The following is a 25,734-nucleotide window of genomic DNA, read 5'->3' as shown; positions in this document are numbered from 1 at the left end:
TTTCTAAAAAAGCTCTAGCTTTAAGACCACCTAACTAAAATCTTTCATTTTTCTCTTTACTTAGAAAGTATATATAAAGTTTTCCAGATACAAAGCTTCTGCTTCACCAGTACTGCTTAAAGTCGCTAATTAGATATCGCATTGGTTTTGTTTAATCAACCAAAAGCAAAAACCCTAATGCATCGAGATTTCTCAAAGCAAAAACAACAAGCACTTTTACTTTATTACTTTTTATTTTTCCACAACTTTTGATTTTAGGGTATAATATGCACACAACGACAACTTTCATTAGCAAAACATGCTTTAATCGGTCTCTTTATGCTTCCCATCCATCAACCACTAACACTTTGTACGCGACCTACCTGGACTGGGATCGACTTTTAGACTTCATGATGATGGCGTGGAGTAATGATGTGGACAAAAAGCTCACCGTCAACTTTTGCAAACCACCTGCCCTAGCTCTTGGCGGCTGTCATATGGATTTTACACATACAATCCTGCTTTTAATTTAAGCACTTTTATCCTCTCACTTCCTCTATAAATATATAAGCACTCGCAGTAGCACAACACCTTTCCTTAAACCATACAAAGTGTATGTTTCTCAAAACATAAACCATCTCTCTCTCTCTCTCTCTCTCTCTCAAACAAATCCCATGGCTCAGGTCCAAAACGGCCAAGATGTTCATGGAATTAAGCTTTTCGGGAAAATGATTACACTGCAGAACAGATCATCACAAGTAAAAGAAGAACCCATAAAAGATGATCAAATGGTGGAGAAGCGGCCAGATAGGATCATACCATGCCCAAGATGCAAAAGCATGGAGACTAAATTTTGTTACTTCAATAACTACAATGTTAACCAGCCTAGACACTTCTGCAAGGGCTGCCAGAGGTACTGGACGGCCGGCGGGGCCCTACGGAACGTGCCTGTGGGGGCTGGGCGACGGAAAACGAAGCCGCCTTGTCAGGGGATGGCCGGGTTCCCGGAGGGTTGTGTATATGAGGGTTCAGATGTGGTGCACCAGTTTGAGTTGGATGGGGTGGTGGAAGAGTGGCATGTGGCCGCAGAACAAGGCGGGTTTCACCAAGTTTTCCCGGTGCTGAAGAGGCGGAGGAGCGGCTCAGGTGGTCAACCATGCAGCTGAATCATCATATTGTCCTAATTTATTCTTCCACAATATTCCATATATATTAGTAACTTCAAGAAATTGAAAATTGTGTATTGTGAATTAGCCTAATGGTAATTATTGGTGTGTATTTATATACACACACACACACACACACAAATTGGTATTGCAATCTTTCATCCCTATATAATTAATATGTGGATGGAATTAATATCGGTCGGAAAAGAAAAAAATTCACGGAAATTAATGTGGAATCGAACTCAATCATGCAAATGAGCACATAAATAAATATTTTATGCGGCCTGAAACAGTTGACCATGTAACAAGTGGATGGATAGATTGGCTGAGTGAGCACAAAACTTAAATTAAAGACGAGAAATTTTTTAATGTGTCAGACATGATTTGGTACACTAAAAAAAGGACATACGAGAGAATGTGAGAAACTATGAATGGAGACTCAGAGATAGGAAGGCTGGTTTCTTCTTCCCCTTCTTCTACTGAATTCTTCTTTTAAATAGACCAGATCGTCATTGATTAAAAAAAACAAGTGAATTTCAATCTTTGAAATTCAAAGAGAATTTTAGTTTTCATAAGCTTTGGCAATATATATTACTGTTCACAAGTCGGGTGTTTTGATGTCTTGTTGGAAAACACCCTACTTGTCACCATTTTTGTGCAGCAAAATCCTAAATTCTCAAATTTTAATTACTTGCCAATATAATAGTCCTAGCAAGTCATCCGGTCATTCATTTTCAACCGCACGATCGAATCCAACGGCCATGGACGAAAATTCAATCAGTTTATGACTATGAACCATCTGATTCATAGGGCACTACTCGTAAAAATATGAGACTTAATAAAATTTAATCTGATATGATGTCATACTAGTCTCACTTAGTGTAAGAATTGATCTAATAAAAAAAATCCTACCAAGATTTCTCTCTAATAAAAAATATGGAACATGAAGGGAAAAGCGGTTGGAATTAGAATTTCGAGAATAAATGATCTGTTTCAAAGTGATTGGGTGCGGTGGAAATACTAGTAATAGGGGAAAAGCATTATTTGTGTTTAAAAGGTTTTTCCAAATAAGAGATAGTGACGGGATATGAATAGCTAGTGTTTCAGGCACAATACATTAACCCCGCTCAAATCCCGCAGCATTTCTACCAGATTTATCCGTCAATGAAGAACTTCTTTGTATTTAGGTCCATTTTGGTTGATGAAAAATCAAAAATTAAATTTTGTATTCCCCTTTTTCTTTGGTAGAATTAGGTCAAATTAAATAAACAAAGGTTTATCGTTCGGTAAAGAATAAATAAATAAAAAAACTGTGGTCCAAGGACATTCAAATGATTGCAAGTCTTTTTCCGTTACACGTTGTACATCGTACAGCCATTTTGTTTAAAATTAGAGAAATGCTAAGTAAGCTCCTAAAAATAGAACTCTTCGTGAACATCACCTCATGTTTTTAGCAAAATATTTTACAATATTGCTACGAAATTTGACGAGAAGCTGTGAGAGTCCATTGAATCTCAATTTAAGAGAGCCTCCTTAGCATTTTCTCTTAAGATTAAAATGAGGCTGCTTATTCAAGGTGGGAGCATGTAGAAATATAAGAATTGAAAGAGCGTTTTTTAGGTCAGTTTATTAAGAGCATTTATCCATGCATCCAAAGTTTTGAGTTCAAAAACTTCTTATTCTTTTGTTCACAAAAAAAGAAAACCTTCACACTCTTCAGTGGATGTGTTAACTTGCAATAACTTAATAATAAAAACACACAGGTTTTGAATTTGTACATATAAATTCTAAGGCAACAGATTTTTCTTTTCCATTTTGCTACAATTAAATTTAGCATTCACAGTTCAAAGGTTACGGTACAAACTGCAAATAATGCCTCTTTCCAAAATTTCTCGCACTTTACGGGTCCTCTCCGACCCCCTCTCGAAAAATAAAATAAAATAAAATCGGTTAAAAAAACCAAAATTTACACCATGCAACGTAGAAATTTGCTCCGCAAATAAGTGCACTGCATATATATTTTGTTATACCTGGGCCAAAACTCATCTGCAATCTGCACCAACTGCTTCACTGATGGACTTGTAACCATCCCTTTCTAAGCACTCGGACAATTCAGCCTAAGAAGAATTAAGTATTATATGCACGTCTTTGACGTTAGGCGAAAAAAAAGGTTTATGCAGAACGAACGCATCAGAAAATACCTTTATCTGGGGGATGAGAGCAGGTCCCCCGTAAGCAAATGCTGTATAAAGCTGAACAAGACTCGCACCAGCTCGTACTTTCTTGTAAGCATCCTCACCACTAATTTAATGGCATGAACAAGATCAAGTTTGACAAAATAATAATCAAGATTTGAAAATATGAGCATCTCTAATTCTGAATAAATAGATGTCAACGAAGACAAGATCAAAGGACGATTCTGATCTTACCAGCTAACGCCTCCACACCCAATTAAGGGAATCTTTCCCTGAATGATATTACATTAACACGGTCAAGCTCTGATATATAACGTATAAATGAAACCAAAAGGGAAGAACATTGACTGTAAACAAATAGTTCACATAGATCCGAAAGAGGACTACATGTTTCAAGCCGTAAATAAAACAAAATCAGTTTGGCACCAGTTGAATTACAGTGCATCTCACATAGTCATCAGACCCGAAAACAATGACAAGCTACTCTGCATGAAACTAGGATATGATCCATTTTAAGTCATTTACTTTCATAATTCTATACTTTGTAATGTAAGAGACAGAAGAATTATCAATAGTCCAACTTTTCTTGTAGTCAAGCCACAGCAGGATGAAAGATCAGTACAGAAATGACATATCTGGCCAAAGTTCTTCATGCATCTTCAAACATTTAAGTAATCAAACATAATAAAGAAGTGCAATCTGTAAATATTGTGGATAACAGGTTATATGAGTTACGAAGAGACAACATACCCTCGTCAAAATGTACATCTCCTTTAAGACATTGGTAGACATATCGAAAAGTGGCTTCCCACTCAAGCCACCAGCTTCAGAAGCCACCAGGTGTTTACAAACAGATTCTGGTCTAGAAACAGTTGTATTTGATATAATCTAGAAGAAAAAGTAAATAAACATCATAACGAGTAGAAGAAATTGCAGTCAATTTAAGTATAGACCAATATACTGAAAGATAAATATGTTATGTATAATCATAACCTCATCAACATATCAACATGCAGAACACCACACCCAGCGGGAACTGACTAAGGTTAACTTTCTCCATTTTCTTTAGGAACAAAAAGGACTAGAGGTTCTTCTTATTAAGAAATATGAAATGCTAATCTAGTATAATAGGTAAGTCTGTGATTGGAAGAAAACATACCAATCCGTCCAAGCGAAGGGCAAGGGCAACCTATATCCATAAACAAAGAACCATGAGAAAACCATGTTAAAGGGGTGAATAAGAAAATCAATTACTAGCACGGATACATACTGCAGCAATATCTTCAAGGTCTTCTTTAGACAAATCAGGAGCAATTTTCACAAGCAATGGAGGAGGACCCTCCTCACCCCATTGCATTTCGTCACGAGCACCTTGAACCTGGATAGGAAGAAAGTGTTACAGGAGGTAACATTTGTAGACATTGTGATTAATAAAAATAGAAAATTCATGCTTTGAGCTCCATACCTGCTTCACAAGGTCCTTTAACTGCTTTCTTCCCTGAAGCATACGCAACCCAGGGGTGTTTGGTGATGAAACATTAATCACCTGCAGGCAGATAAGCATAAGTTTGGTCAAATTGATGCAACAGGAATTGAACTCGACACATATACACAGAAACTAAAACCTCATTGCTTTTAGTTTGGAAATTATTACCAACAACTTAACTTCCGAGGATTAATATAAAGAATCATGGACGATTATGTATGATGATATGGAATTGGATGTTCAGCAATCACAGATTCCAACCAACTACGAATTCAGCTTTCACTGCTGAAGTTGAACAACTTTTACTTTTTTATAACATTTAATCTGAATCATTTCCAGATACAAGTTCGATTGTTGATATCCTATTCAAGTAAATAAAATTGGACTTCCTGAATATTGCTGCCCACCTGACCAATTCTGTTGTATAATTTGTGAGAACTGAAAGGCTAGCCTAAAGATGGTATGAAAGTATGCAACTTTTAAATGAATGAATCAACTAAAAGACCACAAGAAGGAGGCCTATTCAAAATTCATCTCTCCTTGCTTTTCCGCATGGATAACCAACACAATAACAACATATCTTATTAGATGTTGGCCACTAAACTAATACAGGCATCACAATGAAGGTGATGCATTTGTGAGTACCAAGGAAAAAAGTGAATTCTTGTTATACAAGTTGGCTTGGTAGAGAAAAACCTACCAAGTAATCAGCATACTGCGACAATGTATGAACCCCTTGTCTATAATCAGCAGAAGCATCTTCACTTGTCTTATTCTTCCCAAGATTCACACCTAGTAGGCCGGGGCCAGCTTTACCTCCAGGTTTGACTTCTTCACCTGAAGAAGATGAACTTGTAGTCTCATCCAACTTCCTCTTACCGTGTTGAGCACCCAATCGCTTTGCAACAACAACAATTCCTTCACTATTAAAGCCACATCGATTGATGATAGCTCTGAACACATAATCAGGCAGATTGATAACACATAAGTTAGAAAAATAAATGGAACCAAGCCAACTTATCAGAAAGAAAACTTTCAGGAGCCAAAGTACCTACACCACCTTTAAAAGTGACTCAACACAACATACTCGAGGAAATTCATGCCTTAATCAGAACAACATAATAAGAATATAAAATATACTCTTACCCTTCCTCACGCAATCTGAAGATACGAGGCTTTGGATTGCCCTCTTGTGGAACAGGGGTTACAGAGCCAATCTCTACAAATCCAAACCCTAAACTAAGTAAACCATCAACTGCCTCGGCATTTTTATCAAAGCCAGCAGCAAGACCTATAGGGTTGGAGAACTTCCTTCCCCAAACTTCTAGCCCTAAATTTGATGGATCTGGTCTCTTCTCTCTAGGAACCCAACCACGTGCTGCAGCCGAGACAGCCAATCTGTGAGCAGCCTCAGCATCCAGAAGAGCGAAGAATGGATTCACAATTTTTGTAGCTGAGAATAGCCAGCCACTTCAAAAAGTTGATATCCAAAAATTAGCAATAAATGTAACTAATTTTTAAGTTCAATATTTCACAAAAACTTAAGCCATTCAACAAACTGATAAATGAATTGGCTTACGTGGTTTCTACTTAATACACAGATATAAGTACAAACTAGAAAAAAACATACTGCCATGACAAGAATGATGCAGAACATAACGAGATGGCAATTCATATTTTATTACCTAATGAGTACCATCGAATTACCAATGAGTTAAGAAATTCCAATTTCAGTCTTTAGTGCATCCACCAAGACCCAGACATCATGATGGGGTCGAATACCATCTTGGCAAAAGAAAATACGAAGATAACTGAATTGAGAATTAAGTGCTCATGCTTTTAACTGATCCTTTAGGTGCCTCGTTAAACCCGTAAAGAAACAGATACAAGTATCTTGTGAAAGGCTTCACCCTTACACTTTGACCAATAAGTAATGTGCATCACAGGAAACAGAAGGTTTATTCTTTAATGCCTCAAGACGCCTATAAACTTAGCACGAGAAATCTACAGAAATTCGCCCTCCTCCAAAACAAAATTCACACAGGTTGAAACAATGCAGCACTAGAATATGCAAAATCCAAGCATCCAAGATTGCCTTGAAAGAGTTCTACCTCTGTTACGATTATAATCTTCTCATTGATAGAATGCTTGGTTAAGATAACAGTCATTGGAAATAAACATAAACACCGCAACTGGTAAACCCAAAGAAAGTTCAAATGCAAACAGAGCAAAACTTCGACTCGAAAAATGAAATTCGGTACCAGAAAGTTGCTTCATCCACAGTGCTCACATAAGCTCCGCCACCGATAACTAAGCCTAAGGTGGCTGCCGTCAACAACCTCCCCTACAGTTCAAAACAGGTACACACCCCACTTCAGAAAATCAAACAAAATTTTCTTAAAACATGCAAGATGTTGAACAAAAATCGACCAAAATTAAATTGTAAGCAAGGAAAAGTGAAAAACACCAATTTGGCGCGATGGGTTTGAAAATTTACTGGAAAAAAAATCAACACTTTAAGTTTCATAGTTCTTCCTCTGTGATTATTTGCAACGAGAGAGAGAGAGAGAGAGAGAGAGAGAGAGAGAGAGAGAGAGAGCGTACTTTCTTCGAAAAATGAGGAATCTTTGGAGCAGTTTGAGCAGCAGAAGAACAATGTCTGGCACATGCAACAGGAGCTGCGCATGCCCTTTTGAACAAAAAGTCTCTCAGCAATTTTCTGGAAGCCCTTGCCGCCATGGCCTTCAATGATGAAATTAAAAACTCAAAGAAATAAAAAAAAAATTGAAACTTTTACAATAGTTTAAATTTCGACGAACAAGAAAACTAAAGGAAAATTGAATAGCAGAAAAGGAACGTACTTGTTAGCAGTGAGCGGTGGAAGGCAAAGAGAACCACACTGACGGCGGGTTGCGGCGGCTAATTGAAGGAGCGGGCCAAAATCGGTTGAAAAACGACACGAGTGGGTTTGGCTTCTTCTCTCGTATGCGGGTGATATAATTTGGGAAGCGGGCACCCGGTTTCTTAGATTAATCGGGTTATTTTTCGTTTATGGGTCATTTAGTGGACTGTCCACTTCAAGAAGTATACACTTTATATATTAGACTACAGTCACGTCGTTGCATGATATTAATTTATTTATACATGTGTACGTTTTTATTAATATTATACTTTAGATTATAGCATATCAACTATATGGTCGAAGAATTTTGAATTTACTCATAACATTAGGTGGTGTTATTATTTTACTTAAATTATAACAAACGTGTTTTTATTTTTATATTTAATTAATATCCTCTAAAAATAAGACATCAACCTTATCGTTTATGTATATTCATTTATATTATAGCACATAGACTAATAACATGACATAAGAATATTATGGTCACTCACAACTTCTCAAATTCTTTGGGTTTGTGATGTAATGAGGAAAAACGTAATCATATTAATAGAACACAGCCTTTGTGTTGAAGAGTATTCAAGTTTTATATATATATACATTGTTATTATTTTTAAGGAGATAGGGATGGTTCAAAACTATTACAACAATTTAGAAAAATGAGAAGTTTCGAATCCGAAAAACATGAGTAGATACCTAATATTTTATTCGCTAAGATATTGAACCGTATGCAAGAGTATTCAAACTCTGTAGACCTACAAAAGTCTTTGATGTGCTGAAAGTTACTTCAAATTATAATAGAGTGAGGAAAAGTAAAATGGTTGTGATAGCAAATGATTGTTCAGTTACTATCCTTATATTTCAGACAACAAACAATCCTTCATATTTCAGAATTTTTTTTTTTTGGTGAATAGAGGGGTGAAGACACTTCAGACAAACTAATACATATCATTAATAACAATAGATCAGCTCATAAGGGCACCTACAATATCATCCGTTAGATGTTGTATAAGTCATTAGAGAGGAAATTGAAAACAACACAATCCAAGGTCTAGATTGTAGCTTCATTTGGTTAGTTGATCTACAACATTGTTCACTTATTATTCAGTTGAGTTGGGGGAGAAAGTAGAATGGTTGTGATAGATAAAGTTTATGGCAAATGGTTATTTAGTTACCATATTACCTTTCTGTTTGACTAGCATGAGAATTCTCTTTATACATATCTATTTGTCCTATTTTTCACTTGTAATTATAACTAATAAAGATGACGAGTTTAAAAACAATTTATTCCTCCATCTTTTATGACTTGGCGGAAGTTTAGGTTTAGGGATTACGAACCTCAGTTACTCTTGGAAAGAATTTCTGGAATACTATAAGTTGTGAAAGAAATTCTCGTTTTCTAAATTTTTATTGAATGAAAGATGCCCAATATGAGGCCTAAGAACATATTATAAAAGCTCGCTTGAGAAAACTAAAAGACAAGCAATAAAACCCCTTCAAACCCCAAAAGACAAATAATAAACAACCCTCATTTTTAAGTAAATTGTAGATTTCTATGAAAAATGGCTCAAACCACTTTTGTGGGAGAAGGGAGAGCATTTTTTTGCAAAAGTTGCATTTTCTTCGAATTCATATATTACGGGCCCAAACTTACACCCCAAATGATGAAAGTGGTGTTCTTTCGAACAACCTGAAAAGTGCAAAATATCCACTTTCGAGACATAACCGCAGTAAATAATTTTTTAACCCCTGAATTACCAATTCTCCAATCACTTTTCTTAATTAAATGACGATTCCTTCTTTTAACTCTCCCACATCTAAAATAACACAAACTCTATCCTCCGTCATCTTAAGTTCGATACACATAGTATCATATTCAGATTAATATATAAAGAAAAAGAATAACATTGCTGTGAATGGCCAAGGAATCATATACTTTTTTTTCATGGCTAGAAATCATAGATTAATAGAATTTGCTTTATTGTTTATACGCACTTTATGATCACAAACTCTTTTTGTATAAGCTACCAATTGAGGAGGAGAAACTTGGGTAATATATATCACAAACTCAATTTTTATGGTTAGGCCTTGCAAAGAACATGAACAAGATTCATTAAGGTCTTTGATCAAAGGGTTTAACCTCTATTATGTCAAGAAGAAAAACTCAAGCAGATAATTAATTAAGGAGACTGCGTGAAACCTTGTCGTGATTAAAAGGAAAAAAAATGAATATGTACTGAAACAAATAATTCAAGCAAATGATCCAAACCAGACCGAGTGTGTGTGTGTGTGTGTATGTAGAAAAAAGGAGTAGCAGCTGATCACAAGCAACTTAATTAATCAAGATTTGAAGAATATTGCAGCTAACCCTAACAAAAATATACCCCCAATTAAGTACTACTACCGCAGATCGATAGATCGATCGATGTATACTTTACATCTCTCATACATCACGTTGGATTAGTAGGGGAAATTAATAAAACCCATTTATTGATTACACATGATCGAAAAATGAAGGCCGGGATATCGATTCCTACTGTTTAAGTACGTAAAATTATTGATGGCTTATTCAGCACCGCCATCATCAATGTCGCCATCGGGGGTGAGTCCGAGCTCCTTGAGGACCTCAGCGCACTTAGGATCAACCTCCTTCTTCATGAAACCGAGAGGGTTCGCCATGCGATGAGGCCCGGTGATGCCGTTGTGGTTCGTGAGACTGATCCTCGCGCTGAGCTTCACATGAAGCTCGTTGCTGATCTCGCTGCAGTCCTCCTTGGGACTCTTCACCAAGATCACCTCGCAAACCTCCTCTTCATGGTCTCCTTCCACCGGAATGGAGTAAGTTCCTAAGTCGTCGGTGTCTGCCTCTTTGCTTAGAGTTATTTTCCCCCCTTCATTCTCTCTGCATTCCAATCTCACCTTTGCACCTGCACATACGTACCATTCCATGCATGCAATGCAATGTCAGGGAAGAGAAAAGAAATTGTCTGATATCGAGTATCAATCTAGTTTGCTTTATATTTAGTAACTCTTAAGTTTTAACTATATATAGATAATGCATCAGGTACTGTAGGTTGAACATACGTACCTTTGAGGGTCTCGCTGATTCTGGTTACGAACTGGATGCGGCAGTTGTCGCAGTAAACAATGCCGTGCACATTGAGGGTCTCGCCGCAGTAGGCCACGCCGACGAGCGACAAGAAGCAAAGGGCAGAGACAAGAACGATACTATTAGAATTAGCCATCGTCAGGTTAAATTTCGCGTTTTTTTTTTTCTTGCTTGGATATCAGAGGAGGACTATATATGTGCAGATTAGAGGGGGGATGGCTTTTCTATACAGAAAATAGGACGGGATTTGTTTGATTTTCTTGTTAGCAGTTATTTTTCTGAGGTTGTCATTTCTTATCTTGTTTACTTGTGGTTAAGACAATTATTTTGACTCGCTCTTTGCTCCTTGAAACTCTCTCCGTCTAGTTACTACTTACCAATAAAAGAGACATGCCAGAGCAGAATTCCTTCATCTTGAGCATTTTTAAATAACTTTACGCGAAGCTTGTGATGCACCGAGGGTTACATGAAAATATATTTTATGACGATTTTTGTACCATTTCACGAAACCAACTAAAAGCAGTGAGTTTTCGTAAAATCTTTTACTAGTTCAATAATAAAATAAGTATTAGAAGTAATTTAGAAACAGTCTTTATCATTTATTGGGAGTAGGGACCTTCTCTCTTTTCCTTTCTATAAAAAATTAATATAAGATGATGACGTGTCTTAACTGTGACCGTTCAAATAGGCGGAGAGGGAAGGGGAGGGAAAAAAAGAAAGGAAAGAATCCTACTCTCATTTATTGATGCATACGTAGGCTAAACAAAGTTCCGTTGGTTAAAACATATCTATAACGTTTCTAATTTTAGGAAGAAAACAAATTAAACATTCAGCAAATAAATCACATTCTCCACAAACAGAGGATTGAAATTTAGATACGTAGAAGAAAGCTTTTACATTAAGTCACAGAGAGATGAATTCTGCGTTTCAGGGTAGCGGGAACTACAACCGCAACAATAACAGAACAACAGCATTTAACTAGAATCTCACCGGAGAAAAATTAACAACACCATAAGAAAAGAGACCCTGCATCCACTTTCTCCATCCGTAAAATTACACAAGCCCTGGACAGCCATAGGCCGCTTCCATTCACTAAGAAAAGGAAAAGAAGGATGTTCAAGACCCGGAAACCAAATAATTATAACGCTTGCTAGATATGGCCGAAAAATGAAAGAACAAAATGATGGGTGGGATGACCAAATAAGCTATACCTCTGCATCTTCACCTCCAGGTTTAGCAGCGCCATCCGCCTTCTGGATATCCTCGGCTGTAGCAAAGAATTATATTAATACCCGATATCTCTGGATTGTTCACAAAATGCAATTTAAAACGGAAAGGCGATTGAACATCTAACCAGACTCGAGATGGGAAACAAAAGGGAAACATATGCATAATTTACATCATTGACACATAACAACACACTACTTTCACTAGTCTGTTCTACTTTTACTTATAATATTTCTCATTGTGTTGATGATTGTAATATACTAATAGCGAGACAAACATCTCACAATCACAATTTCATATACTGATTCCTCAAAAGACAACCCAAAAGTTAACTAGCCAAGAACAAGCATCGCATGACTTTGATGAAACTACATAACAACTCGGGAACAATTAAACCGCATAAACTAACATTATCCAGAAAGCCACAATCCACAAGGAAACAAAGATACAATCATTACCTCCATCCTCTGGAATGTCAGAGGTCCACAAAGTAAGGTTGTCCCTTAAAAGCTGCATGATCAAGGTGCTATCCTTGTACGATTCCTCGCTCAAAGTATCTAATTCTGAGATAGCTTCATCAAAAGCTTGCTTTGCAAGGTGACAAGCCCTGGAGCAAGGCATCAATGTGCAATTAATAAGATTTATTTCCTTCAAATTTTGCTTTTGCCAACGAAGTAAAAAAGTGATATCATGAATCTTGGTCACATAAGCACGCATACCTTTCCGGTGAGTTCAATATTTCATAGTAAAAGACAGAGAAGTTCAAGGCCAAACCCAGTCTGATGGGGTGTGTGGGGGGTAAGTCACTCTCTGCCTTACTAGAAGCTGCCTGCAAATTTGATAAACATAACAAACCAGCCAAAGTGACAAATTAATTATTTGTACACGTATACAATCATCTTAATATTCTACAGGACAGTAATAACAGTTTATTACAGGAGCCCGGTGAACAAAATTAGTATAACCATTTCAAGCGTCCTCTGCGCAATCCTCATTACTCATAGATCACACATATTAATGTTAAGTGTCAGATATAAAATCCTAATTAGAACAGCCAGAAGCAATAGTTTAAAGAGAGAAAATGGACATAGCCGCCTCATTTCAATAATAGGCTGTTCAGAAAAAAAAGGGAGTAGCTTCAAAATGTGAACAAGTACGATAAGCGTACATCTTGATAATCTAACGAAAAAGAACTTAACCTAATACTTAGATATAGCCGGACACACCATAAATCACGTAGTTCAATGCAAGGATCAGCATTGCTGCCGTGTCTGAAACACAATTTCAGCTAATGCAAATGAATCATACCATTACTAGTCGTTTTCAACACAAGAAGATACCAGTTTAGTTAGTACCAATATTAACAGCAGATAAAAGGTTTACTTTTTGCTTGTTTGAGTAACAAAAAGTTCATAAAGCCGATTTCTTTTCTCTTCGAGTCCCCCATACTTAGCCAACAAACGCCGCATACGCCAAAAGCTATCATTGACTGATTAGAGTTCTAAATTAAAGACCATCTCTTAATATACCTGATAAGCTTTCATTGACTGATCAGCAACCTCTTTCCTGTCATCACCAGTCTTAAACTCCGCCAAGTAGCGATAATAATCTCCCTTCCTGCAATTACACAGAATAAACCATTCAAAAGCCAAACACTTTAATCCACTCCGAAACACTCAATCAAAAGCATAAAACCACTCACATTTTGTAGAAAAACACAGTGGACTCGAAAGCGGTGCACGAGGGAATGAGATGCTCATCGATAACCCTCATGATGTCGCTGCAAATGCTGGAGAGCTCGGACTCAACCTTTTGCCTGTACTCCTTGATACGGCTCACATTCTGATCGTTCCCTTTCCCCTCCTCCTTCTGCTCAATCGAGGACAGAATTCTCCACGAAGCCCTGCGAGCTCCGATCACGTTCTTGTACCCAACCGAAAGCAGATTCCGCTCTTCTACGGTGAGCTCCACGTCAAGCTTCGCTACTTTCGCCATCGCCTCCACCATTTCTGCAAAGAACAAAAGTGCAGAAGGCAAAGTAAATGCAAGTCAAAACCCTAATTCCATGAAAAATAAAGAAATCAACGCTCAGATCTCATTCTTTTTACTAAAACAAAATCAATTCTGCGAGAAGTTCTTCCTAACAGTGTCCAAGTTAAGAACTTCAGATTCTCAGAATTAAATAAAATTACAAAAAAAAAAAAAAAAAAAAAAAGAAAGAGGGAAAGACAATTGAAAGTGAATTTTCTTTTCTGGTCTCTTTGATTTTCTGAGTAGCCAAACGGATTATAAGGCTTTGATTACACGAAATCTGAAGCGAAAAATCATCCAAAAATAAAAAATAAAATAGTGAGAGAATGAGGGAAATAAGATGGTACCGTCGTAACGCTCGGCTTGCTCAGCGAGCTTAGCAGTGTAGACGTAGTTCTCTCTCTCCTTGGGGGAAGCCATAGCGGATCTCACTCTCTCACTTCCTCTCTCTCTCTGTGGTCTCTGTGAACTCTCAAGTTCTCTCTTCTTTCTCTCTCTAGAATGACTGTTCTATGAAAAAGGCATCGGGCATCATTTGGTGTAGTTGGGTGGGTGAGGACCGGTTTGGGGGTGGGGCCCGGATACGCCCCCGGATTCGGCCGACTCAAAATCCGACATACAATATCCACGCGCTGATCGAAACGTTGGGCGCACGCACTGCTTGGCTATTGGCTTCGCGTGAGAATATCAAGTTGCCATTTAGGCAGGGCGCGTGGATTAGACGGGCTTGGGAAAATAATTGTGGCGGGGGAAAGCAGTTGAACGTGGGATGCAAGATGAACGATGCACCTTTTTTTCTTGAGAGTTTTAACGAAAATATACTGTTTATTTTAACGAAAAATCATATTTTTATATTAAAAAATTAATTCTGATACTATGTACTTTACCTTTTATTTTGTCTTTATCATTACAACTCAAAGTTTTCAAGTTCTTTTCATTATTTTTCCTTTGAGAAGTTGCATTTCTCTTTCTCCGTCGATCACAATTTGATACTTGTGCAGAAAAATTTATTTTGTGTTTTTAATAAGTTATATTTGCATGCGTCAATTTGTGATTTGCATACTCATTTTACGAGAGTTACTTAAAAACCAATAACAATTTGACATATATGCACAAAATAAAAACATAATGACTCACGAGGAAGCCAAGACAGATCCAAACGAAACAATGATGTTGGTTATTTAATAGGCATTTTAGCAAAAATGGTCTTTAAAATTGAAATAACTCTTCAATTTGGTCCCTGAGATTTGAAATCGATAGAAGTGCTCAAGAAATTTGTCCAACGCCAATCATTTTGATCATTCTGTAAAAAAATATCCGTTAAACAAAGGCCAAAACGACCAAAATACCCTCAATTTAATAAACAATGGACTAAAATGATTTGACAAAAATTAAGGATATTTTTGTCATTTTATCCTAATTTACCGGAGATTTTCACAAAATAATCAAAATGATTGACGATAAACAAACTCAGGGACTAGTTCTATTGATTTTAAATCTAAGAAACCAAAGTAAGGAATTCAGCTAATCTCAAGGACTATTTTGACTAAAAAGCCTAATTAAAGAGAGAAAATATTATCCAATGTAAATTGCAATTTGCAACTGAGGTTCTGTGTGTAATTTGTTGCTAATTTTCATTGCAAGTCACTTTATATAAATTTCTTTTTTTCGCGAGAGCGCAGCTAACAGACTACATTTATCGATCACATTGCAGATTACGTGTACAAATGTGAAATGTACATCCCATACATCTTTGGACATGTTAAAGCTTATACGAGGGCAACAAAGAGGCGAAGGCGATCTACACTAATTGAACAATAAATGGTGAGGTTAACTTATTCTACAAGTTTTCAACTACACTGCACTTAATATTCCATACAGATTTGAAGCTATAAGCTGGCAGTGATGAATGAGGAGGTGGATTCTTGTTGCTTCAGGCTGTCGGCAACGTGAGCAACCACCCCGACGCCGGCATTGTGAAGCCATTCATTCTTCACCTGGATTCACGAATAGCAATCGATTTAGAAAACCAGACAACAGAGAAGGAAAATCTCGTTAAAAGAAAGATCGATTGATGGGGTACATGGATGTTATTGTGGGCAAAGAAGGGCCAAAACGCCGAGTGAAAGCTGACATCAACTTTTCTCCATCCTAGCTGCTGTAATCCCCGTATCATTTCATCTGTTCACGGGAAAGGCTAGACTTCATCAGCAATCATCCTATTCTGGATTTCTGTTAGCAATTATCGTTTTTGTACCTTCAACAATTTCGTGATATTCTAATGTGTTCTGTATGTTAGGTTCGCTTTGTGCTGCTTCTTTTGCTTTAGCTGCTTTGGGAGGAAAATGGGGACCATCAGAGGAAACTGGAGGACAATACTCCACGTCTACAACATGTTTGTACCCGTCCAAAGACCGGCGAGGAGGCTGCCAATAAAGTTACATATAACCACTGATTAGTGAACAATTTTACATCACAATATCATAGCAGCTACAAAAAAATATACTGTATTTACATAGGCAAGCTTCCTTCCCATATATAATTAGTAATGAAATCCGAAAATGTGCCAAAAAGAATGACCCTTTTTAGCTGATTACACCCTCTCATTCGTGCATCCCGCCCACAGCACAATATTGACACTTCCAAGCATCATCATAACTTATCATAATTTCCTTGACCCTGTCAACTTATGACTTGACCCTGTCAACTTATGACTAATTATCACCAATATATAGTTGTAGTTAGGAAAAAAAGAACATTCAGTCGTAAAAAAACTGGCTTTGCCCATTGCTAAAAAGCGCTCCGCTACTTTAAGCCAAGTCAAATAGTAACAACATTATTTGGCATCTTTTGAGATAGAATTGCGTGTGTATTACATACAGCATATACAAACAACAGGCGCTTACAAGTTTTGTGAGATTTAAATTGCAAACGCAAACAACTTTTTAAATTGCTCAACAGTAAAATAATTAATTATGGCATGGGTTAAGCAGAGAATGATCTGTCACCTTAAATATTTCCGTCTCCCTCCTAATGGATGATGTACGCCAGCCAACCATATCTGTTTATTGTTAAGGAAATTGATGTGTGGAGAGAGGACAAATGAATTGAAAGTTAATAAGGTCATCTAAATACAGAACAAAATGGATTATATGAAGTAGGATACGATCATAAGATACATTGGCATAAATAATCCGAGATTTGAAGGAGCCCAAAGAAGATCTGCAAAATGAAACATGTTAGAACCACTATACAACTTGGCGAAAAATAAATTCAGCAAAGCAACATAAAACCTCTACTTACAAAAACTTTCCATCTTCGCAATCAGATGCCATTCTCAAAAGAAGTGGTGGTCTTTCGGGCTTACCATCAGTGAGAAACAGCTGACTACCAGTTCGACCAACAATAATAGGAGCAATTGGAGCAGCCAGCTTTTCTAAAAAAGGTACTCCCAATAAAAATGGAAGCTGCAGAAAAAGAAAATCAAAGGAATTTAAAATTTTCTAATTCAAGGTAAGGTTTGAGTAGATCCATATACTGGATATCAGTCTGTTACAGCCATCTTAATTCATCATACAACAGCAAAGCATCGAACACACATAGTCAACAATTCACTTCGGTCATTGTTACAATTTACCATTCTCGCATTCAAACTATCAGTATAAGGACTATCTTTACAGTAAACCTTGACTTTGTAAAGAAGTAAGAGTCCAAAATGGCATCAATTCACAGATACAATGAAATCAAGTTGATAGACAGACCTGCTTTTTCCCTCGCACCCCAAGATGTGGAGTTGCCAATGTTACAAAATTGATAGGCTCTAACCCAGCTATCTTTCCTCGTCTCAAAGAGCTTGCCGTTCGTGTATTTGCAGTAGTTGACCTGGCACTATCATTGGGTGTGTAAAGGACAGAAATTGCGTATCTTGCAAATAAGCCCCCAAGAGAATGGGCTAAAAATGAGATCTTCTTCAGGCTCTCTGTCTTTTGTACAAGTTGCATAACCTGTTTATCATGAATGCCAAGGTTATGCAACTATAATCTGCTATTTCAAAACAAAACTTAAAGCATAAAACTTTTAAACAGTGGCTCATAAATGTCAGAACTCACTTCATCTGCTAATCGTTTCCCAGCTCCATCAATACCAGAAAAAGTTTTGGTGTACGTGTTACATGAACTTGCTGCACATTCATTAACCCTGATGTTAACAACTCACAGACCAACAGCCTATATCAAATTCATGCTTTTCAAAGACATGGAAACTGCAAAAAGCAATCTGATGTCGAGTCACCATCTGTCACATCTTAATGACCGTAATATCTGTTCTTCCCAGTAGTTGCATAAGATTTAGGTCATTTCAGTTGAGGTTTCTGATTGTCCTTCCTAGTCTAAAAGCCGTCAACAAAGTAAGCTGAAAGCCTGAAGGTAAATAAGATAAATTTACCATAGATTAAGAAATTTCTTCCTAGACGCCTTTTTAACTCCGCTTCCACGTATGTCCAGTCACTTGGGCTGCATTACTAAGAATCAGTCAACTCGATATCAATTTGGGGAAAAAAGTAGCCAAAGATACGCACCAAGGAGACAAAAGTTTGAAAGCAATGAACCACAGAAAGCACTATTGGAAGCGTCAAACATGTGGAACCCGAAAATTGTAGTAAGTAGCACTAAAAAGACTCAAAGATATCCAACAACACCACCCAAGCCTTACTCCACCAAGTGGGATCCAGGGTCGGCTGTATGAATCCTAGAACGCCATTGCGCTCAGTTTTGCGCCAAGTAAACAAAATCAAGCACATTACATAACCCTCTACCTAATTTTCCTTTACCATTTACACTTGCTTCAATGAAAAGTAAAAAATTTCCGTAAAGGAGTAAACTTTATAGAAACAAGAACAAATTACAATCACAGGCAGAGCTCCATGAGACTAGGAACAAGATATACCTTGCCATGATGCCATGAACAAGGACGAGAAGATGATCAGGTTTCTCCTCTGCATTTGCAACACCCCTGGAGGGTCCGAAATTTCCCTGACTAGTCATAGCTTGAGCTCTAAGACCTTGATTTCTCCAACTACTATATATGCCTGTAACAAAAAATGTCGACTAGAAATTAGTTCAAATATCATCGAATGCCGTTAAATTGACGAAAATTAAGCAAATATTAGACCTTTGAGCCAAAAATCTCAAAACTTTCCCGGGAAAATTGGATGACACCGAGAGAGAATTGATTACCGGAACCGAAGCTGAAAGACGAAGAGGAGGAGGACGAACTGGAGGACGAGGGGGACGAAGAGCCGAGAGGTCCCTGGGAGTCGTTCCGCCGATTGCCGCTGAAATTCGGTAAGTACCCAAAGCGCGCGTGAATCAGAGAAGCGGACGCCATGTATGTGTATATATATAGAGAGGGAGAGCGGAGGAGAGAGAGAGAGAGAGAGAGAGAGAGAGAGAGAGAGAGGGATCCTAATTTCTCGGTTGAATCAAAGGGATGGAAGTCGGCATCGACGCAATAGTGTGGTCATGTTTCTTGTTATCCTTCTGAGAGTTGCTCTGACAAATACGATGCACCCATGTCTCTTTCTTCCTCGCTCCGGCGCTCCGATCTTTATTTTCTGGGTAATAATTACCAACTTTAATTAATTAATTAACTACCAAACTAAACATACTTTTGTTCAAGGATTGATATCCACCTTAACACTTTAATTGTTCCAGTAATTTACATTTTTTTTCTTTTGACCTTGTAGTTTTTTTTTTTTTTTTTTTTAAGAAAACTAATGAAAACGGTTTGGAAACTTTGACTTTTAATGATAAAGACAAAATAAAGTGTAAAGTGAATAGTACCAAAATTGAATTTTTAGTGTAAAAATATGGTTTTTCGTTAAAATGAACAGTACCGTGAGTTTTTCGTTAAAACTTTTTTTTTTTTCCCTTAGCATTTTCATCTTTGTAGTTTCATTCTGTTAGTTAGTCCGTTAAAATAGAATTAAGTGACAAAATTTCTATCAAGATACCCTTTTTTTTCTTCTTTTAAATGGGAAGATGTGCGCAAAAAACTAAACGGAAAAATCAACTTAATTGACAAAATAAATGAACGCAAAAACGAATTGAAAGTATAGAGATTAAATGCAAGTAAAAACACCAAAGGAAAGAAAAATGAAAATACAAGCAAATTACAAGATTATTATTTGCAATGTGGCCTATTAATACATTTCTTTTTTACGTAAAATATACAAAACTGTAATTGACACTTCGTATTGTTTCTTAACGAAAAGAAAATAAGTAGTAAAGAAGTAGAATAATCTGGTCTAAACAAAATATTGGTATTATTGCTAAACATAATCTAAGAAAAGCGTGTTATTCTATTACAAATAGTTTTTCTTGATCGGTGATTTTGGGAGATTCATTGACTCGAGCAGCTAGTGGTCCTGTCGAGTAGACGATTGTAATGAGTGTATAACTACATATTTGAAATGTGCAATGTTGGTGTCTCAACGTTGGTTCGGTTAGTAAGTTCTTTATTTTGTATGTCGTCCCACCAAAATTTGAGTTTCACTATAAGTCTCATTTGTGTGCAATTTGTAAATTATTACGTAAGTTCATACTAGCTATAATTAGCAGTTAAATGTCATGCGTAAATTATTCCAACTTGAGGTTATAGATAGATTTTGCCTTTGATAGTTAGAGTAACCAATATCCTCTTAAACCTTTTGTTATCCGAGAAAAAAGAAGACAAAAAGGGATATAAAATACGTTAATTACAATAGTTGTATAATTTTGTGTCTGAGATGCGTAAGGTTACTGTTCTGTGTTCGAATCTTCACCTCCCGTCTGTAATGATAAATAAACACACACAATAATATGCTAACGGACGAGATGAAGATATGTATTAAACGGCAGGAAATGGGAGATGATGTCAAATTTGGTGAGCTGCTCAATGTCGAATGGCGCCAAACGGAGGCAATTATATGGGAGGCGAGTGCCTGAGTGTGGTAGCGGCCAACTGCTACGTGGATACATGCAGTGCCCATACTTGATGATTGTAAAAAAAAAAAAATATTGTGATGAGAATATGAGTGGTACATCACGTGTTTTTATATAAGCGGTGAAAAATTTTATTTTTTAAGTTATTAATTTTTTAACACACATATCTCATTATTTATATAGTAACACGTGGTGTATTACCTCGTGTATCGATCACAATGAAAAATCTCTCGATGATTGCTAACCATTTTGCTCCTTGCTTTCTCCACTCCCAATATGCCTATTTTGAGGATTGTAGACTTGTAGTCATTGGCAAAGTTATCATTTAAACCTTCTCAGTTCTTTCTTTTCGGTTTTTCTTTCGATTATGCAATGTTGCACGGTAAAATTAAACTAGAGTTTAAGTCAAAGAACCTTTGGCTCCGAGAACTCCAAGATCAGGCTGAGTCTCATTTCAAGATAGAATTATCTCATCAATTTTTTAAGTCATTATATCTGCAAAACTACAACTTCAGGGATATGATTTTTAAAGAATGACTTGAAAAATAGAAGTTTTATTTGTTTTAAGTAGGGGTGGACAAATGGACCTTGGGCCTGTGGGTAAGGGTGGGTATTAGTGGTTAGGGGCGGGGTGGGCCTTTGAAATTTTAGGTTCGGGCTGGTTCCAAAATTATAGAAAAACGGGTACCCGGACCGGCCCGTTTGCAAAAATACCCCCGTGTTGGGTACTGTTACTGTCTCCCAGGTCCACTTCTTTTTGTTCCTCCTCGTGGGCTATGACATTTCTCACTCTCCAGAAAACTCCACACACACACACACATCCCACTTCCCCGTGTTTCCCCCTCCCCCAATCTCTTGAACCTTCTCCCTCATTCCTCTGCTTTGTTTCTTCTCCCCCCCATCTTTACAACTCTCCTTCCCGGAGCACAGACACACCACACCCACACCCACACCCCACCGAGAAATGATATGCTACCACCACCCTCCTCCCCCACCAACTCCTCATTCTCCTCCTCCGATCTCAACACCGAGGTAACTCATTTCCCTCATTTCTTCCAATTTTGTCAATTTCTTAATTTTGATTTACAAAATTTGTGAAAAGTTGTGAAATTTTCAATTGGATCTCCCAATTTGAGTCGTCTAGCTACAGTGGGGAGTGGTGGAGAGAACTGAGAAGGCGCACAACGTGGTCAACTCAAGCTTTCTCTCTCCGGCGAGGAAGTTGGATTTGTGTAGCCTGTGCTCCGGCGGCGCTTTCTTTGTTTTTCTTTTGTTGCCAGACGCTCAAATGGGGTTTCTATTAGAACACCTGGTTTCTGTAATGGATTACAATATGACCCATGCTTTGATTTTGTCTGTTTCCTTATCATATTTGCAATGTTATTCTGATACATCTTTTCACAGTTATTGTTTGTTTGTTATTTTGCAGAAAATTAAGCAAGAGAAGCTGGAGAAGATACTGAAAATTAGAAGGAAAAAAAAAAAACAGGGTACTCGTAGGAACCGGCCCATTTTATACAGGCTGGGTTAGGTCTGGTTCTCAATTTGAAAATAGTATAATCTGCCCCGGCCTTGCCCGTTGTATTTTCAACCAGGTTCGATCTGGTCCCTTCAATTTTGGGCCCGGCCCAGCCCGTGCCCACCCCTAATTTTACGAATAAGATTTTCGCACTTTTTTTTTATGTGCACCGCTTTATTTATTTTTGTCTTTTATTTCTTCTTTAATTAGTTGAATTCAAAGTCCAAAATAAACAAAAATAGAGGAAAGAACTGTGTATGATCATTTGAGAGACAATAAATAAATGAGAAAAAATGTGAACAACTTTTTCCTAATATGAGACTTTTTCCCAGATATCTTTTACTTCAAGGAGAAGGTAAAGATAGGGTTAGGGTTTACCCTGATGCTTTCTTAGTCGATCATGTTAATTTTTTGTTTTTATTTCAAGTATTTTTTCTTATAAATTAGTTTTGATAAGAATTTTGTAGTGCTTCTAATAAACGTGGTTATATATTGTTTTAGAGAATAACATTTTATGAGGAAAAGTGTTTTACTTGTTCCGAGCCAGCCAATTTATGCTTCAACAATTTCTCCTTTATTTACAGAATTCATTTATTAAGGGGTTCTATCCTGAAGTCTTCTACGGCGTATCAAGCGAAATCTATGTTTACAAATCGGAGACCGATTATACTCTTGGTGTACCTAGATTTTTATTATATATAATGTAGAACAATGAATTTGACACTTGTCTTATAAACCAAATAATTTAGCACTGTATACTGACTATGCTAAAGATAATTTCTTGACTCACAAAATAGAGCACGTGAGGCTAAAAGAGTGGTGTTAGTTAGAACCACTAGCCTTTTTATATTATAACATATCAATCATATAAGGAAACGAGGAACCAAATAATACACAACGCTAATATGATATACATGATTCTATCCTATTTACAAAGGCAGTGAAGAAAACTTTCAAATTAAATCCAAACATCGTTGCCCCCGTCATGAACTGTAGATTAAGATGGGTTGCATCACACATACGAAACCTGCGCAATAATAACTCTGCAGAGTGAACAAGCGCGTAGCATCGCATATGTATATGTATGCATGTATTCTTCAAACTAAACGTGCCGCAAAAAAGGTTCACGGGACAACCAGAATTGTACATATTTTAAGTTACACCGTCACATTGATTCACATTATGGAACAAGCATGAGGATTGTCATCACTGAACACAGCAATGTCCTGCTCATTAAACATGGTGGAATATGGAGGGGGTTGATAGTAGCCATGTTTATAGTAGTTGTAGGAATATGATGAGGAGGAGGATTTAGGTACTGAAATGTAGGTAGTGATGGGCAGATGGTGGGTGGTAATCTGACGGTTATGATGATGATCCAGATCAAGCGGCTGATGTTGTTGATAGTAGTCAAGGCCAAAGTTGTGGTACTCAGGGTTGTAAGGGTAAGGCCAAAGCTCGGCTCTCTTTCCAGTCTTCCTCACTGCCCTCAGAACTTTCTCTTGATCAGCCGATCCCATTACAGTCACCTTTTGCATGTTGAAGTCCACATCAACAGCATCTACTCCTGGTACGTATATAAAATAATGTTAGAATCACAATAGTAATCAAAATTAATATCGTTAATTATTTTATTTATAATTAACCATACTGGCATTCTGGTTATCTGGGACCTTAACTATGGGAAAAAAGCCTTGGTCTTGGTCTTGGTTTTTGTAATTAGTTTTAGTTAATTTTATACGGCAACCCCAGTACTTCGATTTATAATCGAGCCATAATTAGATAATTAAACTTCCGGTGTGAGACATTTCTTCATATCCTTACCATCTAGATATTTATTAGAAAAAGTTTCAATCAAACGGGATATTTAGAACGCAAAAAAAGTAAAAGGATCAATAACTTGCACCATACCTTTCAGCTTTTTTAGAGAACTCCTAATCTTATTCTCGCAGCCAGCACAATCCATGGTCACTATCATCTCTACTATCTGCACAAAATCAATAGATAACTTTAAAAATTACAGTTCATGCATGGACACAAGACCAGAGTGAAACACATATATGTTGCTTTGGCTAATTAAAATGCGCGACCAATCGGTGGAGAAGATTGCATATGTTGAAGCATTCACTTGAAAAAAATACATGGCATGCATATTGGAAGGCCATATAATAATATATGTGGATGCTGTTAACTATAACCCTAATCATGCATGCAGCTGTATGTGAAACTTCAAAAACAGGCACATGTACACACACACACATATAGCGCAACAGAGGGATGAGAGTGGACGTTTTGCGTTCTGCATTAAACTCCAAGGAAAAAAGGCTATAGCAGTATATGTCACCATGCATGATAATAACTTAGACGTGCAAACAGAAATGAAGGAGTGAGGGTAAGGCTAAGCTATGTGGTTTTCTCACCGTCATGTTAGAATATTGAGATATATAGATCTTTGAGCCTCTCTCTCTCTCTCTCGAACTCTTTTGGAATGAGAAACTAAACTGCAATTGTACTCAATATATATAGCAAAAGATTGCAGAGAAGTCATATAGATATTTGATGAGTTCTTCAACGCTGCCATGGCAAGATAAGTGAGAATATTTTAAAAAAGTGAGTAGTCCCCACAACCGTCTTTTCCTTTTTATCTTTCGTTTTCTTAATCTTGTTGCTTTGAATGAAAGTGCACAGCAAATGCACAGAAGTTGAATTGCAGCCTGGCTCGTCTGCTGATCTATTTAATTTCTATATTAATCTCTTAATTATCTATTATTTATCAAGGACTCAAACGTGTAGTTAAGTGTGGAAATGAAGTAACAACAGTTTTATTAAATTTTCATTGCAATTATTGAGCCTTTTGGTCGTCTGAATAGTTATCAACGCCATTTACCGTCGTCATCAGCACTGAAATGTTCTTGAACTATCGTCATCATCTGTATATATAGTCGTTGTATGCATGGATATACCATAATACATCACCTTCTGTATAACTTATGTGCAAGGTGGTCTACTAGTTAAGGTTCATCCAACTGTATCGGAGGTATATGCTAGTGAACACCCAAGCTACATGGAATATGGATATATATGTGCGACTGTGAACCATCGATGCATATGCATTTCACAAAATATAACAATCACCCATGCCT

General features: G+C 37.1%; 6 protein-coding genes across 7 annotated transcripts; 1 reads left to right on the top strand and 5 right to left on the bottom strand.

Moving 5' to 3' along the window:
• The first annotated feature begins 601 nt into the window (after positions 1-601).
• Positions 602-1,271, top strand: LOC137722997 (dof zinc finger protein DOF1.5-like). Its single transcript, XM_068462148.1, has one exon. The coding sequence runs from the start codon at positions 654-656 to the stop codon at positions 1,143-1,145; it is 492 nt and encodes a 163-aa protein (XP_068318249.1). The 5' UTR covers positions 602-653; the 3' UTR covers positions 1,146-1,271.
• Positions 1,272-2,907: 1,636 nt separating this feature from the next.
• Positions 2,908-7,805, bottom strand: LOC137726235 (dihydroorotate dehydrogenase (quinone), mitochondrial-like). Its single transcript, XM_068465127.1, has 12 exons — positions 7,688-7,805; positions 7,431-7,568; positions 7,088-7,170; positions 5,973-6,296; positions 5,527-5,779; positions 4,806-4,886; positions 4,611-4,718; positions 4,500-4,529; positions 4,091-4,228; positions 3,575-3,612; positions 3,347-3,446; positions 2,908-3,262 (listed from the first exon to the last, which is right to left on the bottom strand). Exons 2-12 carry the CDS (start codon positions 7,563-7,565, stop codon positions 3,188-3,190), a joined length of 1,365 nt encoding a protein of 454 aa, XP_068321228.1. The 5' UTR covers positions 7,566-7,568; positions 7,688-7,805; the 3' UTR covers positions 2,908-3,187.
• Positions 7,806-10,050: 2,245 nt separating this feature from the next.
• LOC137726989 (olee1-like protein) lies at positions 10,051-11,012 on the bottom strand. The gene is made up of 2 exons (XM_068465941.1): positions 10,814-11,012; positions 10,051-10,652 (listed from the first exon to the last, which is right to left on the bottom strand). Exons 1-2 carry the CDS (start codon positions 10,968-10,970, stop codon positions 10,291-10,293), a joined length of 519 nt encoding a protein of 172 aa, XP_068322042.1. The 5' UTR covers positions 10,971-11,012; the 3' UTR covers positions 10,051-10,290.
• A 668-nt stretch (positions 11,013-11,680) lies between these two features.
• On the bottom strand, positions 11,681-14,608 carry LOC137726988 (14-3-3-like protein D). 2 transcript variants are annotated; one of them, XM_068465940.1, is made up of 7 exons: positions 14,440-14,606; positions 13,764-14,070; positions 13,591-13,678; positions 12,781-12,890; positions 12,520-12,668; positions 12,046-12,101; positions 11,681-11,926 (listed from the first exon to the last, which is right to left on the bottom strand). In XM_068465940.1, the coding sequence occupies exons 1-7, from the start codon at positions 14,510-14,512 to the stop codon at positions 11,924-11,926; spliced, it is 786 nt and encodes a 261-aa protein (XP_068322041.1). In that variant the 5' UTR covers positions 14,513-14,606; the 3' UTR covers positions 11,681-11,923. The 2 variants fall into 2 exon arrangements, with proteins under 2 accessions (XP_068322041.1, XP_068322040.1); XM_068465939.1 differs by lacking the exon at positions 11,681-11,926 and having other exon boundaries at positions 12,040-12,101; positions 14,440-14,608.
• A 1,124-nt stretch (positions 14,609-15,732) lies between these two features.
• LOC137726987 (uncharacterized) lies at positions 15,733-19,744 on the bottom strand. The gene is made up of 11 exons (XM_068465938.1): positions 19,327-19,744; positions 19,037-19,178; positions 18,536-18,603; positions 18,202-18,272; positions 17,854-18,096; positions 17,396-17,559; positions 17,259-17,314; positions 17,101-17,153; positions 16,350-16,518; positions 16,176-16,273; positions 15,733-16,089 (listed from the first exon to the last, which is right to left on the bottom strand). The coding sequence occupies exons 1-11, from the start codon at positions 19,475-19,477 to the stop codon at positions 15,982-15,984; spliced, it is 1,323 nt and encodes a 440-aa protein (XP_068322039.1). The 5' UTR covers positions 19,478-19,744; the 3' UTR covers positions 15,733-15,981.
• Positions 19,745-23,766: 4,022 nt separating this feature from the next.
• Positions 23,767-25,017, bottom strand: LOC137722951 (heavy metal-associated isoprenylated plant protein 28-like). The gene is made up of 3 exons (XM_068462088.1): positions 25,012-25,017; positions 24,503-24,578; positions 23,767-24,158 (listed from the first exon to the last, which is right to left on the bottom strand). Exons 1-3 carry the CDS (start codon positions 25,015-25,017, stop codon positions 23,767-23,769), a joined length of 474 nt encoding a protein of 157 aa, XP_068318189.1.
• Between the last annotated feature and the right edge of the window lie 717 nt (positions 25,018-25,734).

Source organism: Pyrus communis, chromosome 2 (assembly GCF_963583255.1).
Source record: "Pyrus communis chromosome 2, drPyrComm1.1, whole genome shotgun sequence".
NCBI lineage: Eukaryota > Viridiplantae > Streptophyta > Magnoliopsida > Rosales > Rosaceae > Pyrus > Pyrus communis.
Note: the sequence above shows the minus strand (reverse complement) of the source record. Positions and strands in the feature narration are given on the sequence as shown.